The sequence below is a fragment of the Lepidochelys olivacea genome (genome assembly GCF_965140295.1).
Source record: "Lepidochelys olivacea isolate rLepOli2 genome assembly, chromosome: 1".
NCBI classification, from domain to species: domain Eukaryota; kingdom Metazoa; phylum Chordata; order Testudines; family Cheloniidae; genus Lepidochelys; species Lepidochelys olivacea.
This window is the reverse complement of record NC_140411.1, coordinates 291,491,734-291,507,730: the sequence shown is the minus strand read 5'-3', so window position 1 is coordinate 291,507,730 and position 15,997 is coordinate 291,491,734. Positions and strand designations below refer to the sequence as shown.

Here is a 15,997-nt window from a genome sequence, read left to right as displayed (position 1 = left end):
ACCTTGTCTCCCAAATAATGTTCAAGGCATCAGTGGACAGAAACCTGTTGATTTATGTGAAAACCAGAAAAGACGGATTTCCAGTAAAGTCACCATCTTGTCACTCAGTATACAGGGGTGAGGCACAGCTTTGAGGGCTAGAGTTTAGGATTAATGTGAGGGTTAGAGTTATGTATACAAAGTAGAATAGCTCCATCGAGAGATTGAGAGACCCAATCCAGAATAGTCAATAGCCCAGAGGTTAGGGTACCTGTCTTTTTTGTGGGAGACCAGATTTAAGTCCCTGCTCTAAATCAGGCAATGCCCTGTCCACTAGACTGTTGGCTGTTTTTTCTCTCTCTTGTTTTGACCAGACATTCCTTCCTGAACCTGAGAAACCTTGCCAATGAAAAAAATGTTTTGTCAAAAACTCCTGAGTTTTTCTGTAGGTGAAATTTGAAGAAACTGTTGACGGAGTAAAACTAAAAATGTCCAACAAACTCTGTTGGGATATTGGGGCTTTAAATGATACTGAAGAATTTAATCTCAGAAAACTGCGTATTCTTCTTTGAGTGCTTGCACATGTCCATTCCAATGTAGGTGAGTGCACACCCTGACCGCACAGTGCTGGAATTTTTTCCCCTAATGGTATACATCGGGTCAGCTCCAGCACCCTCTGGTGCCACACACTTATAGCGCCAGTATAAGGGGCCCTGCTAACCCTGCATCCCTTCAGTTCCTTCTTACCACATGTGACGTGACAGACGGTTGCTGGAACTTCTCTCATTGCTTCAGGCAAACTTCCCAGTAGTTTTCTGCTATTTCTCTTCTTTTCCAGTGTATGCAGTTGTTATAGTAGTGATAGTCAGTTTTTTTAGTTATGTATTTGTTGGACTACTTCGCACTCAGTTAGTGAGGTTGGTTCACTCCCTGGTGCCAGGGCAAGCCTCGGTCACCAGGCTTCAAGCCCTGCGCTACTTGCAGCAATGCTAGATGCTATTGAGTGACCTGGACTTGAATTGTCTCAAGTTCTTGTGGGAGTCTCATAGAAAGGGACCACTGCCAGATCTGCAAGGACTTCAAACCTCACACCAGAAAGGACCAGAAGGTGAGATTGAAGGTCCTTCTCATGAAGGCAGCCCTGAGACTCACTTCAGAGCCGCACTCAGACTTGTCACCAAGTACCTCAGCTTTGTTGTGGAGCACTCCCCTCACCGGTCATGAGTCTTGGTGCTGGTCCCCATCTCCGGTGCCTAAGAAGAAACATAGGAAGCAGCCAGAGAAGAGTCGATCCCCGGTGCCAAAGTCAAGCAGGTATGGGGACCGGGTTAAAGTGAAACCTGCGTCAGGCTGCTGTTCCACCCTGGCACTGCAACAATCAGTACTGGCAACTCCAGGACCTATGCAGGCCCCACTGACTCCAGCGTTAGAGACACCACCCTCAGGCAGACAACACACCAATCAGTTCACAGTGCTGTTGAGATCAGGTCTAGGTGTAGCAGGAGTGGGGTCTCCACTGAGAGGTCTAACAGGGTTGCAAATCAATGTTGCCTGGGCCATGCTGGGGCTATGAGAATCACCTGTGCCTGGTCCTGCTTGATTTTCATCAGATCCTTGTGTATCATCAGGATGGGGGAAAGGTGTAATACAGGTGATCTATCCAGGATAGCAGGAAGATGTCCTTAAAAGACCCCGGGCTTTGACCTTGCAGGGAACAGAACTGGTGGCATTTCCTGTTATCACAAGTAGCAAAACAGGTCTATGAGGGGAGTTCCCCCACTGTTGGAAAATGCCCCTTGCAATGTCCAGCTGAAGGGACCATTTGTGGTGAGAGGAGAAAGACCTGCTGACGTGATCTGCCAGCTGGTTCTGCGCTCTCAGAAGGTACGACATCTGGAGATGGATTGAATGCATTATGCAGAACTCCCACAGCTGGACTGCTTCCTGGCGTAGGGGGGAGGAGTGAGTTCCACTCTTCCTGTTGGTGTAGAACATGGCAGTTGTGTTGTCCATGACAACCAAAATGACTTTGTTCGTAACATGGGGCCAGGAATGCTTTACAGGCTAAATGGACCACACCAAGCTCCCTGACATTGATATGAAGAGAGAGCTCTTCTGGGGACCATAGCCCTTGAGTCTTGAGGGACCCCAAGTGGGTTCCCCAACCCAGCGCTGATACATCCAAGACCAGAGACAATGATGGTTGAGGCTGCGAAAAGGGCACTCCTTCACCACAGACCATGTGGTGGTTCAGTCACCAAGTAAGTGAAGCAAGGACTTGAGCAGGCACGGTGAGCACTGAATCCAGAAGATGCCAGGTAGGTGAATACACTGTGACACAGCCTCCTGTGTCACACTACATAAGTGCATGATGCCATGTGGCCCAGAAGACTCAGACATTTTCGAGCTGTTGGGACCAGGTGGATCTGGAAGGACCTTACCAAGACCATGATTGTCCGAAGCTGGTTTTCCAGGAGCAAGGCTCTTGCCTGAATGGAGTCGAGGACTACACCAATTAACTATCCTCTGCATCGGGACAAGAATGGATTTCTGTGTGTTTTATCAGTAGGTCTAGGGCCTGGAAGGTCAATTGGATGAGATGGATGTTGGATTCCACCTGAGCTTTGGACCGGCCTTGGACCGGCCAGTCATCAAGGTACAGGAAGACATGCACTCCCCATTTCCTGAGAAAAGCCACCACCACTGTTATCCATTTGGTGAAAACCTGTGGAATAGCCAACATGCCAAACAGAAGCCCCGCAGACTGGTAATATACCTGGTTCATGATGAATCTTAGAAGCCTTCTGTGGCTTTGGAAAATTGATATGTGGAAGTATGCTCCTTTAAATCAAGGGCGGCATACCAAGTAGGTCGAGATGTGTTGCACATGTCCATTCCAAACCCCACCCTCCTTCCCCTCTTATCGGAGTCAGCTGGTAAGAAGAAACGGAAGGGGCGCAGGGTCAGCAAGGCCTTTTATATCAGTGCTATTAGCGCGTGGCGGTGCTGGAGCCGAACCGATGGATACCTCTAGGGGAAAAAATTCCAGCAACTGTGCTTAGGGCGCGCACACACCTACATTGGAATGGACACGTGCAACACATCTCAAAGAACAACAGTTACAGAAAGATTAGTAACTGTTTTTCTATAAATTGTTTCCTTGAGTTATTCTGTGAAAGAGAGATTTCCTGGATCCTGAAGATCAAATGGAGGGAACAGCTGTTGGGGTAATTAACACTAGTAATTACTAATTTATGGAGAGGCAGGAAGTGCTAGCAGCTACTGAACTGCAGCTTTGCAAGATAGATTTGACTTTAAAAACAAGGTGATGCAAAACTGTCTATCAAATTTAGTCCACTCAGATCTGTTTCTTTTTATAATGTGTACTAAAGAAGCCCTGGAGAGGATGAAAGATGTGGCAACTAGATTTTAAAATATTATGGTCACTGTAGTTGCATTATGACTCTGAGATTGGTCATTTTAACTGAGTCTGCTGTGGACTTGCAGAGTTGAGTGTGTATGCCTGAATAACTGCTTGCCACGGGTTGCACTCACAACTTGGTAGGAATGTGAAGGCTGCATTTAGTTTGAGTATACATTTTACTGAATACTTATTTACAAACAAAAATCCATACAAGCACATTATTTTATTTATTTGTGTCTTTCTTTGTGCGAGGCTGGAAACTGCATGTTGTGTTTGCCAGAAATCAAAACCTGTAGCTGATGAGCTTTGTTCCCTCTCTATGATGATTAAAGTAGGATTCTGTGAGCACTCTGATTATATATTGGATTCCACAGGCAGATGTAAATGGTATATCTTGTTGAGGCTAAAGCATTTTCTCTGTCCCTTTAAAAAATCTGTCATCAGCTTTCAGCAAAGTACAGTAGCTTTTAGTAAAATTGCAGTATTGACTTTGTGTCTTTTTGACTATCAAATATCTCATCTCCATCTCTCCCTTTTCTGGAAGCAAGAAGAGTTGAATTATCTACAAATCCTCCATTTTGCTGTAGCAGTTGTTCTAGGTCGCTGGTGATAAGGGACATTCTTTCTTATAGAGAAACTTGATAGGAGTGTTTAACAGTACTTAGCACTTTATATACTACTGTACATGTTCAAAGTGATGTACTGACAACCCTAGTGGGCTGAATATAGTAGAAACCTGTAGCTGATTAGCTTTTGAGCAACCATACATTTAACAACTATTTAATTTTCAACATTTGGATTTCAGAATAGTCACATCAGTAAATTTGCCTTATAAAAGGAGAACATAAATCTCAAAGTCTTGTTTCATTTGCCCAGGAATTAAAGTTAGAATAAAAAGAGTAATCATAATAACCTATTATCCTATGCTATTCTTATACATAGTCCAAGAATCTGTCTATTGGTCCAACTTGCTTTTGTTTCCAGTTGTTTAATATATTTATTGCTCTGATAGTTTCCACTAGGCATTAGTACATATTTGTTGTTAGCCACAGTGTAAAAATCTAATTCTTCTTCACATTAGAAATGTACCGGGTTAATCTAAAATAATCTTCTTTAGCAAGATAATGAGTTGACATTTAGATGTATAGCAGTCTATTCCTGTTAATTCAGGTCCTCCAAATTTCATATTTAGGGCCACACAAAATCCTGTATCAGATCAATGCTGAATAATTGCTGGCTGTATTTTACAGAAGAGAATAGCTGTCAATATGTTCTACAAATCCAATCTAATCCTGCAGAATTTGACTGCTGAACTGTAAAATTAATATAATGGAGGAGGACATGTTTGATTATTTGAAGTGGCAGTTTCCCTTTTTAAAAAGGATCAGGGAAACTTCCTCATATTTTCATTTCTGTTTATGTGAAGTATATAATCCATTAGATTACTATCCTGCAAAATCAGATAAAGGGTGAATCAGTGTATCCTCTGGTATCATGACCTTTTTAAACTAAAAATGAGTGAACAAATTATTTTACTGCATAGTAATCTAGAGGCAAGCTATTAAATTTTTATTCTGACATCCTATTAAATTGTGGAATCTGACCCAAGAGTGAGAGAGATGCATTATATACAGTTGGAAGCAATTGAGAGAAACAGAAATGAATAGCAGGGATGGAGAGGTGAAGAGATTGCATTGAAATTTCTTTCAGTTACCAATCCAAAAGACTAAGAAAGCCACCCTCCAAGAACCACCACCACTCTAACATGTATAAATGCATTTGCCCTGTAATGTTGTAAAACTCATTTGTAATCTGATGTTCCATGTTCCGCCTGTGACTATATTGTAAATATTTCAGTGGAAGTTCTCAGTGCAGCTCTGGGGTCATTACTTTGACATTTTCAAGAGAGTCCCCCTAAAGCAAACCAGAGTGACTTTGAGTCAGACTGTAAGTTTGTTGTCTTTATTTCTCCCTCCACCTTCCCCCCCTCTCCCCCTGCAACAGCCAATAATGTGTCTGTTTCCTTTGAAGCTGGGGCTTTCAGCAGAACCCAGACGTAAGATCTTCCCCACGCTGGCAAAGAATCAAGTTAAAACAGTTTATTGTAACCCAGTTTAACGTAGTGCATCCCACCCAACATGGATGGGACTACCCTGTTTTTGGCCCCGTCCACACTGACTAGCGAAATTCTTGGGGGATGGTTAGGTTGTGCTCCCTAGAACCAACCATGGACCTCCCACCTCGCAAAGGTGGGGGTGGGTGCTCAGCTTTTTCCATAGCAGTCACTTGCTCTTCCAAACACTACAGAATGTGCTTTGTAGGTCTGTGGCCCATATGGGGATGGGGTCAGTGACTAGGTAGGCTGAGAAGAGTTGGGGCTATATTAGCTTTTCCACTGAACCCCCTCTACAGTTGGATTTCTCCTTTCAGGGGGTCCTGGTGGCAGCCATAGACAGAGGAGTTCCCCTGGGACCAGGGTGCCTGGAGCTTTGGGCTAGCATAGAGGTACAGGGCCTCCATGCTGATCCCTCCCCACCCCGCAAGATTTCTCTTGGGGATCCCTGTGGCTTGTAGGTGGGTCCTGCAACCTGTTCCACTGGGATGCACCCCTCTCCTATCTGTAATGATAGGTAAGTAAAAAACTGCACCAAAGGACTCTTGCAGAATTTTCCTTACTGCTCCATCCCTTCCACTGGTTTACTGCAGAAAGGGATGATCTGGTCCCACGTTAGAAACTGGGTTCTCTCGGGCAGGAATTGTCTCTTGATTGTAAAAAGAAAAGGAGGACTTGTGGCACCATAGAGACTAACAAATTTATTTGAGCATAAGCTTTCGTGAGCTACAGCTCACTTCATCGGATGCATTCAGTGGAAAATACAGTGGGGAGATTTACATACACAGAGAACATGAAATAATGAGTGTTACCATACACACTGTAACGAGAATGATCAGGTAAGGTGAGCTATTACCAGCAGGAGAGCGGGTTGGGGGAGGGGACCTTTTGTAATGATAATCAAGGTGGGCTATTTCCAGCAGTTGACAAGATCCGTCTGAGGAACAGTGGGGGTGTGGGGAATAAACACGGGGAAATAGTTTTACTTTGTGTAATGACCCATCCACTCCCAGTCTTTATTCAAGCCTAAGTTAATTGTATCCAATTTGTAACCCCCCCACCCCCGCTGTTCCTCAGCCGTTCTTGTCAACTGCTGGAAATGGACCACCTTGATTATCACTACAAAAGGTATTTCCCCCCCTTGCTCTCCTGCTGGTAATAGCTCACCTTACCTGATCACTCTCCTTACAGTGTGTATGGTAACACCCATTGTTTCATGTTCTCTGTGTATATAAATCTCCCCACTGTATTTTCCACTGAATGCATCCGATGAAGTGAGCTGTAGCTCACGAAAGCTTATGCTCAAATAAATTTGTTAGTCTCTAAGGTGCCTTTTCTTTTTGCGGATACAGACTAACACGGCTGCCACTCTGAAACCTCTCTTGATTGTGTGTCTGATGGTGCCTAGCCTAATTTGGTGCTGATCTTTGATTGGTGCCCCTGGAGCTACTGCAATACAAATAGTAAATAACATATGAAAACGTGCATGTTAAACAAGTTCCTTAACTTGTTTCCCAGCCCAGTGCAAAGGTGTCCTAATGTTTCTATAGCTATGACTGTTACTTTTTAATCAGAAGTCTAAAAAGTACTGATGGCTGCCTTTTGAAGTTGTGCTCTCTGTGGAGAGATCTTGTAATACGCTTTGGGGGACATGATTTGGTTTTGCTTTCATTTGTCATGTTTGGGGATTAAAGCCTCACTGTTTCTGCTATAGTAGTCCAGACTAATTAAGTTAGCTGTAAAATTCAATGTCTACTCCAGCTGCCAAGCAAATAATCAAATTCAAGGAATAGAAGAAGAGCTCTGTTTTAGAGCTGAGGGGTCCATAACACATCATGTGACTATCATCCCAGTGCAAATATCTTTTTATATTTAATTACAAATTGGAACTGTCAAAATGGTGGTTCTTTGTGGGTTTGTTTGCACACGTGCTGCTCCTTGTTCTGTTAATGTGGTGATTTATTTTTAATAAATACTGTATGACATTAGTTACAGTAGTGTTCTGTGACCTGAACATCGGTCAAAACACCTCATTTGTCAAGACAAAGGGATGTTTCTTAATATTCATGCTCATGATTTTGAGGAAAAATCATATTGCATAAAGGGTTTCTTTCAGGATTTCTTCTCTTTACTGATCCCACAGGAAAAAATATTTCCATTTTGCAGCCTAGCGTCTCCCACAGTTCTTGACATCTAGGCTGCTCTCCTCTGTTTGCAGCTCACAGAGGCAGATCAGAGTTTTGGAGCCACGTGCTCTGGCCATGCACCCTCAGCTCCTGCTTGTTTCCAGTTTCTCTGCGTTTATGGCAATGTGCGGATGCTGGTTTTTACAGCTCCCACCGTTGCATCTGCTGATGATCGACTTTTTTTGTCAAAATTTGGGGCAGTGGTGAGCAGTGATTTCCCTCAGCTCCCCTTCCCCGGCACAGTTTTTTAGCCAGGGGTTGGAACCCCCAAACCCTCAGTTGCAATGGCTCCCTGCTGGCTTCTCTTCACCATCCAGGTATGGCAGCATAGCCTAAAAAGCACCAAATGAAATCCAAATGATGCTCCATCATGAGACTGCCCTACCAGACTTAGCACATACAGTGAGTTGTGTCCAGCCTGCACCCAGCCTTCTGTCCCTAATTCTGTTAGGTCCAAGGGTTATGAGGCGGACAGGCAAATGGGATCCCCTATCTAGCAGAGCAGCATGACTCTGACATGGTAAATGTGGACCAGGAGTCTCTGGGAAGAGCAGGGAGAGTCACGAAACATGAGGAGGGATCCCACTCAGCTGACTCAGGTTGTAAGCCCAAATGTGCTTCTGGAGCAGACTTGCAGGGTCACAACTCCATTCCCCACAAGTCTTAACATATGTCCCAAGCACCCTGGGCTCATAAGCATCCTCCACTCCTTCCAAATTTGTCCAGGAAGACTGTGGAAGGATTTCCCCTCCCACCTCCCTGAAGGAATGGGAGCCAGCAGGTGAGGGCTCAGAAGATCTTGCAAGAGGACTTCAGGCCCTCAGCAAGGCTAGCCACAAAAGGCCTCACAAAAGCCATAATGGAGCTCATCCACTCTTTAAGTGAGCTAAAAAAATCAAAGAAAGTGAAAAGGGGGAAGAAGAAGCATAAAAGATCTAGGAGGTATGAGTCCTGACTCCACTTCCTCTTCCACAGAGGGTGGTGAATTGTTGGGCTCTAACTCTGATCAGGACCAGAGAAAGACTCAAAGTTTGTTGTTTTTTTCTATACTCTGAGAAATTTGAGGCCATGTACAATAAAGTTTTATCTACTATTCAGATTCAACCTAAACAAAATCCTAGGAGTAAGCTTCTGAGCAAATTCCAAATCTTCTCCTGGAAGCCACAATTCCCCTATAGTCCTCCTTCAGGGATGAGTGGGATAAGCCAGACCAGGGCAAGCACATGAACAGAAATGATCTTAGGTTCTATAGGATTCAGGAACTAAAAGTCCCTAATACTGAGATACCGAAGGCTGATGTTGATGTACTTTCCTGGTTAAAGATATAGTTATCCCCTCAGAAGGGGAGTTCTGTCCTAAGAACCCCACAGAGAAAAATTGAGGCCACTCTCAAAGAACACTCTGAGGCTTCCTCAGCCTCCCTCAGGGTGTCCCGATCAGATACTTGCTTTGTGAGTTTGTCACTCTCCTTGCTGGAAGATCTCAGAGCCCTCAAGAATAGAGATCATGCTATTTTTGGCTCTTTTAAAGAAAGTTCCCCTAGCAACAGTGTTTATTGCAGATGCCTCAATGGACATGAGATTCTCAGCTAAAGGCGTGGGCTCTGGCTCAGTGACGAGGCACCACCTATGACTCCATCCCTGGAAGGTGGACTGGCACTCCAAGCAGGTGTTGTGCTCTGCTAAATTCACAGAAGTCCTGCTTTTCGGAGAGAAACTAGACAAGATAGTGGAGGACAATGCTGCAATATCTAAACAGTCCTTCCCAACACCACATCAGCCCTTTAAGAGAGCATACAGGCTGGCCTTCAGACAAAGGCATTTCTTTCAGCCTTCATCCTTGCAGAAATACCAGCAAAGAGACAGCAGGATCTCCAGTGGAAAGTCATGTTACCATGGCTCAGGAGAGGAGTCCCCAGGGAACCCTGCCACTCCCAAAGCCACTTTATTACAAAGACTACATAGGTCTTTACACAGAGCGGAAGTTTGGGAGCAGAATTTCCCATTTCCTGAAGGAATGGGTGGGTTGTTTGCTTCGACTTTGGATCAGTGCCTCAGGGTGATAGCGATTTAGGAATAATCCCTAGTGTTACAGGCTCCACCCCATCTGTTTTTCATAGTCCCCCATCCCAAATGACCCCATAAAGAATAGTCTAATCCAGAATGACATTTCTAACCTGCTGGATATCAGAGTAATAGAGTGTTCCCTCAGAAGAAAGATTCTCAGGGTTCTACTCCATTTTCTTTATTGTTCAGAAACATTCAGGGGGAAATCTGAGCCATTCTAGATCTCAAAAAGCTCAACAAGCAGATGAAGAAAATGAAATTCTGGATGGAGACCCTAATCTCTACAGTGGCATTCCTGCCCCAGGGGTATATTCTGACTTCAGTGGATCTGGTGGATACATACCTCCACATCCTGATCAGACCCTGCCATCTCAGATTCCTAAGGTTTGCCTATGGTAGCATTATCAATATCAGACACTCCCATTTGGCTTGTCCTTCGACCTCCCCAGGTCTTTATAAAGACGGTAGTGGTAATCATAGTCAGACTCAGGTCACAGGAGATCTTCCTGTACCCCTTCCATGGTGACATCTAAATCAGAGCTCCATCCCCAGCAAGGGCATGCAGAGCTATATCCCTGACCTTGAATCTCCTGCAGGTGGATGGCTTTATTATCAACATCAAAAAAAGCTCCCTGATTCCATCCACCCAAATAACTCACTTGGAAGTGAACACAGGCAGCTTAATAGCAAGGATATATCCATCTCTAGAGAGGTTCAGAAGATTCAAAACCTCCTGGCATTGATTTGGAACTGCTGGTGCTGAGACTTCAACCTCCTAGTACTGTGCATAGGGATCACTCCATGGGCTCATTCACACATCAGGCGCCTTCAAGACTTCCTCTTAAAGGTATGGGACCACTTCCTGGAATGTGTGAGAGATCAAGTGAGAGTTCTTGCACAGGTGGTTAGCTCAGTGCAGTGTCCACAAGGGCATGCCCATATGCCTTCCTGTTCCCCTGATTGTCACAACTGATGCCAGCCTAGAGGGCTGAGGAGCACAATTCAGGAGACCCAAACAGCTCAAGGCATCTGGAACTTAGAGGAAAGGACCCACAGCATAGCCTTCCTTAGAACTAAGAGCAATCAAGCTGGTGCTTCAAAAGTTCCAGCCCAGGCTGAAGGGCACCATGTCCTGAGTCAATCAAACAACATGACCATGGTTGTGAACGACGATGTGCTTTTAGCCAGTGCCCGGTAATTAAATGTTCATAGATTTTTTTAAGGGTTCATAGATTTTAAGGACTACCATTATTCCCTAGTTTGACCTGCATAATGTGGACCATAGAATTTCATCCAGTAATTCTTCAGTGTTTTCTTTCCCACATTCTGTTTTTCTTGACTATTTAGATGTAATCCCCTCAGAGCAGATGCTGTCTCTCACTATGTGTTTGTACAGTGCCTAGCACAATGAGGTCCTGATCTTGGTTGGGGCTTTTAGATGCTACTATAATATTAATAATAGGAAATGTATTCTTCCCTACCCTGTAAGTGAATGTAAGCCCAATACCTGTTTGGACAGCTTTCTAAAAGATGTACAATCTCTGTGTTAAATTATATTAATCTACCAATTTCCTTGGTTCCAGTGGTTAATTGCCCCTCATTAAAAAGTTCCATCTTATTTCCAATCTGAATTTTTCTAACTTCAACTTCCAGACACTGGATCTTGCTATGCCTTTGGCTACTAGATTTGAGAACTCCTAATATCAGATGTTTTCTCTATGTGTACATATTTATAGGTGTTTTCATCAGATGTTTAAATGTGTGAGAGATTCTAAGTGCTAGTTTTCTAACCCAGAATTTGCCAAATAAAGATTAAGAGGTACATTTTTCTGAGTAGTTTCACCACCAGTGGGATCTAAAAGCATGGATAGGCAAGTCTCCCTCTCCCTCAAAGTTTTGTTACTTATCCCCTCACTGGGATGCTGCAGTGTGTGCAAAGCAGTAAAGTATGAGAAACACAGGAAATCTGTAGCTTGGTGTGGAGCAGGCCAGCAGATTATATGCTCTATTGCAGAAGTTTACCAGGTTCAATGTGTCTGCAGCCACAAGGTTCCTGATTAAGGCTAAGATTTAGTTACGGATATTTTCGATAAAAGTCATGGACAGGTCACAGGCAATAAATAAAATAAAAATAAAATTTCCCAGTCCCTGACCTGTTCATGACTTTTACCAAAAATAACCCTGACTAAATCTGTACTTCTGCGATCCTGCTGCTCCAGGGGCCCCCAGCTCTGAGGGGGCCCTGCTCCAGTGCTGGGAGTTGATTGCCTCCACCACTGCTCTCCGGATGGCCTCTGGGCATCCCTAGAGCCACTGTTCTAGCCACCCTGGGACCACTGCTGCTCGGGCAGTCCCCAGGGTGCCCCCAGGACCACTGCTTGGGCGCTCTCAGGAGCCAGCTACACCGGCTGCTGCTCAGGCAGTTCCCAGAACCAGCTGCCCAGGGATGCCTCAGCAGTGGCCAGTGTGGCTGGCCCTGGGGGACCACCGAAGGCTGTTGCTCAGGCACCCCCCGGGTGGCCCTGGAGTCAGCTGCACCAGCCGCTGTGGAAGTAGCGGAGGTCATGGAAAGTCACAGAATCTGTGACTTCTGTGACCTCCGTGAGAGAATCGCAGCCTTTATCCTGATAGGTGAACAGTAAAGAGCAGGCCTCGCTGGGAAGTAAGAAGCTTGCTGGTGCATGGGAAGGGACCAGTACCATCCACTCCTGTAGAATCTAATCTTCATTTAAAATAAATTATATGCTTGGCGAGAGGGAGGAAGAAATGTGCAGTTGTGTGAGAGAGAGAAACTGTGTCCCTCTCGTTTGCTATTGCAGCACCTTTGGCACGGAGGAGCAGGGCTTCAGGGTGTTTCTGAAGAGGTAGGCATGGGACAGGCACTGTCCCCTCAGGCAGAGCAGAATATGGCAGCCTGCCTGCTTAGTGAATTGTTCCCATTTTCTTTGTGAATTCCCCCAGGAGTATAAAACATGTGTAAAAGTTTTAAGGCTCCTTTACATTGCCAGAGTGGTGTAAAGGACAGTATGGCCTTATAAATGCTTATGGTGCTTTAGTGATTAGAACTGGTCTAAATTTTTGGACTGAAATAATTTCATATCAGAATGTGCTCCACGAACTGTTTGCTGTTTACCTTTCTAGAGAAGGTCAGTAGCCAATATAAATCCAGCCCTCACTTGCTGAATCTTCAGTTGCCTATAATTAAGGCTATGTTTTAGTCACGGGTATTTTTAGTAAAAGTCACAGAGAGGTCACGGGCAGTAAACAAAAATTCACAGCACGCGACCCGTCCATGACTTTTACTAAAAATACCTGTGACTAAAACTTGGAGGGGGGCTACCTGGGGGTGCTGCGGGAGGGCGGCCTGGGTGCTGGAGTGGGGGGTGGGCAGTGACGTGCGGCCCAGGACCCTCGCTGGTGCTGCGGGGGAGGGCGGGGGGGGAGGGATGGTGGGGATGGCAGACTCCCTATCTAGCTCTGTGCCTCCCCTCCCACCCCAGCAGCAACAGAATTTGGGTGTGGGAGAGGGCAGGGGGTTGGGGTACAGGATGGAGTGAGGTGGGCTCTGGGCGGTGCTTACTGGGGGGCTCCTCAGCAGCAGCGACATCCCCCTTGCTCAGCACTGCCTCCACCCACAGGACTGGCTTCACAGCTCCCATTGGCAAACTTGCAGCCTTACCTATAATGTTGAGTACTAACTAGAAATAGATGGTCAAACCTAATTATATTACTGTTAGGCAAGCGGCGTTGGGGATTTCCTCCAATGCTCCCCACTCCCATTCTCCATCCATTGTATTGTAATTTAAATAAATAACTGAAATAATTGAAACCAGAGGGATTTTATTGTGTTATTTTGACAAATAAAATATGCACAATTTTATAATATTGTAGAATATCTGCAGAATTTTTATGTTTTTGGCACAGAATTCCCCCAGGAGTAGATATTAGAGAAACAAAGTGGGTGAGGTAATATCTTCTGTTGCTGAGGGAAACTAGATTTTGAGTTTACACAGAGCTCTTCTTCAGGTCTGGGAAGAACTGAAGAAGACCTCTATGTATGTTCAAAAGCTTGTCCTCTCTCACCAACAGAAGAGCCAGTACAAGATATTACTTCGCCCACTTTGTGTGTTTCACTGTAGTCAGTTTGCCTGTTGTTTGTATGTCTTTCACAAAGAAACAAGGGAGATAAAAATGTATTTAAAAAAATAGCAAACTTCAGGTGCAATCAGAAGTAGGTGTTAGTAGCTGGAACAACTTGTAACTCAGTTTTTGAGATTGAGTCAATTAAATTGACATAAATCCGTTAACCTTTCACTGAATAATAGAACAGCAAGAATTGTAAAAACTACCCTTGTTTGAAGTGCTTTTCCCCTAACCATTAAATCAAAATCTAGTTTGAAGTGAAATTCTGTGGAGTTATTCCTTATTTGTGTAACAAGCCTGCTTAAAATGTTGTTGGAAATAGCTAAATTTTCAAATTTAAATTTTAACGACTTTTACTGGGTAGAGTTCAGTTTTTGAATTTTCAAACTGACATTCTGGGCACGCTTCCTATCTCCAGGGTTGGACTGCAGTACTTGGTGTCAGACTGTCCTAGTGAAAGGAGTAAGCAGTAGCATCCTTCTTCCTTTCATTGCTTCAGGGTATTGCAGCACATATGGGCCTCTTTCTCAGGAGGGCTGTCAGCAGTGGGTGATGATACAGTACATATCATATGTGTTTCTATGCATTTAGGTTGGAATTTAATGCTGAGCATGATTTTAAAACACATTCAAATCTGGGCCTGTAAGGGTGTAACTGCTATTAATCCTTTGCAGAAATATCAGTCTTGACCATTGTTGAAAAATAATAGGCATATAGGTTCTTAGACATGTCATTATAGCTTGTGCTGGTTTATCTGTTTACAAAGCAGAGTCAGCAGCAGCTGCTTTCCTGCATTATTAAAGTGCTGTATACGTAGCACACAGAATGTACCCAAGTGTTCAGTGGCACTGCTCCTCCCAACCCTTCCTGTGTTGCTGTGACAAAATCTTTGATAGATGCTGCAATCCAGTTACTCTTGAGATTCACTTTATTTTTAAACCAAGCTGCTGCTTCCTTCAGATTGCTGCCTGCTTGCTCCCAGGTGGTGCTGGAGGAGGCGGAGGGAACTCTGCTGGGTTTTCAGTCAGTGATGCTGGGAGGGATTGTGGGCGGGCTCCGCTTCCCCCCTTCTCTTCGGCACCTCGACTTTGCTGTCTCTGCACTGCAGATGTCCTCCAGCAAAGAGAGCTTCTGCAACATACTCCAGCGCCCTACGCCCTGTCTCCTTGTAGTGTCTCGCAGACCGGCCCGCCTGCTGCCCTAGTGCCTTGTTTGAGAGAGATCTCGGCCTCAAAGGGAAGCCTTGCAAAGCTGTAAATAAAGCAGAACTCCAGCTGAATTTGCCTCCCGGAGGGAGCTGGGCTGCACCTGCCGGGGAGAGGCCGCTGCTGGCACAGCGTGGATGGTTGGTCCCAGCCCCGTGGGCACCCATGAGACAAGACAAGCTGACGGGCTCCCTGAGACGTGGGGGAAGATGTTTAAAGAGGCAAAACACAGGCGGCGGCGTGGGCACCATCCTGAGCAATGTGTTAAAGAAGAGGAGCTGTATTTCCAGGACGGCTCCTCGCCTGCTCTGCACCTTGGAGCCAGGTAGCGTGTGCGTGGGCCAGGGGCGGGCGAAGGACCTCCCCGGGCTCTGCTCCGCTGGCCCGGCCGGGCTGGGCTCGGGTTTGAAAGTGGCGCCGCTGTGCAGCGGCTGCTTCCCTAATGCTCTGAGCCAGGCTTACCCCGGCCGGGGGCGCGGCGTGGGGGGCGGCGGAGAGGAGCGCGGGCGGCTGCTGCCCGTCACGGACACGCGCTTCTCCCGGGCGGGGAGCAGGACGGAGATGAAATCCCCGGGTAGGCACCGCTCGCGGGGCGAGGGGCCGGGGGCGCCTCGGGCGTGTCTCTCAAGGACGTGCCCACGGCAAATGGCCGCTCGCTCTCAGCCGCAGCCGCTCCAGCGCCACGCTGCAGGGCTGTGCTGGGAGAGGCGGCGCGGCCCCCTGCCGTGAGGCAGCGAGTGCGCTCGGCATCGGCATTAAAAACCCCTCCTCGTGCCGCTGGCGTCGGGCTGCCGAGAGGCGACTGTCCCGTCCCCGCGCCCACTGTGAAGCCCCCCAGGCGCGCAGCTCCCCGCCCTGCCGCCGCCGCCTCGGTCCGGCCG

General features: G+C 46.0%; 1 protein-coding gene across 5 annotated transcripts in view; it reads left to right on the top strand.

The window, feature by feature from the left end:
• The window catches only part of TBC1D30 (TBC1 domain family member 30), an 83,856-nt gene that overhangs the window by 25,847 nt on the left and 42,012 nt on the right, over positions 1-15,997 (top strand). For 2 of the 5 annotated variants that reach the window (XM_084613024.1, XM_084613023.1), the window contains exon 1: positions 15,158-15,441. The exons of 2 other annotated variants lie outside the window; for them this stretch is intronic. In XM_084613024.1, the coding sequence (XP_084469150.1) occupies positions 15,282-15,441 (160 nt within the window). In that variant the 5' untranslated portion in view covers positions 15,158-15,281. Of the gene's footprint in view, positions 1-15,157; positions 15,442-15,605; positions 15,691-15,997 lie in introns of those variants that run through there. One more of the 5 variants, XM_084613025.1, reaches the window with a different exon arrangement.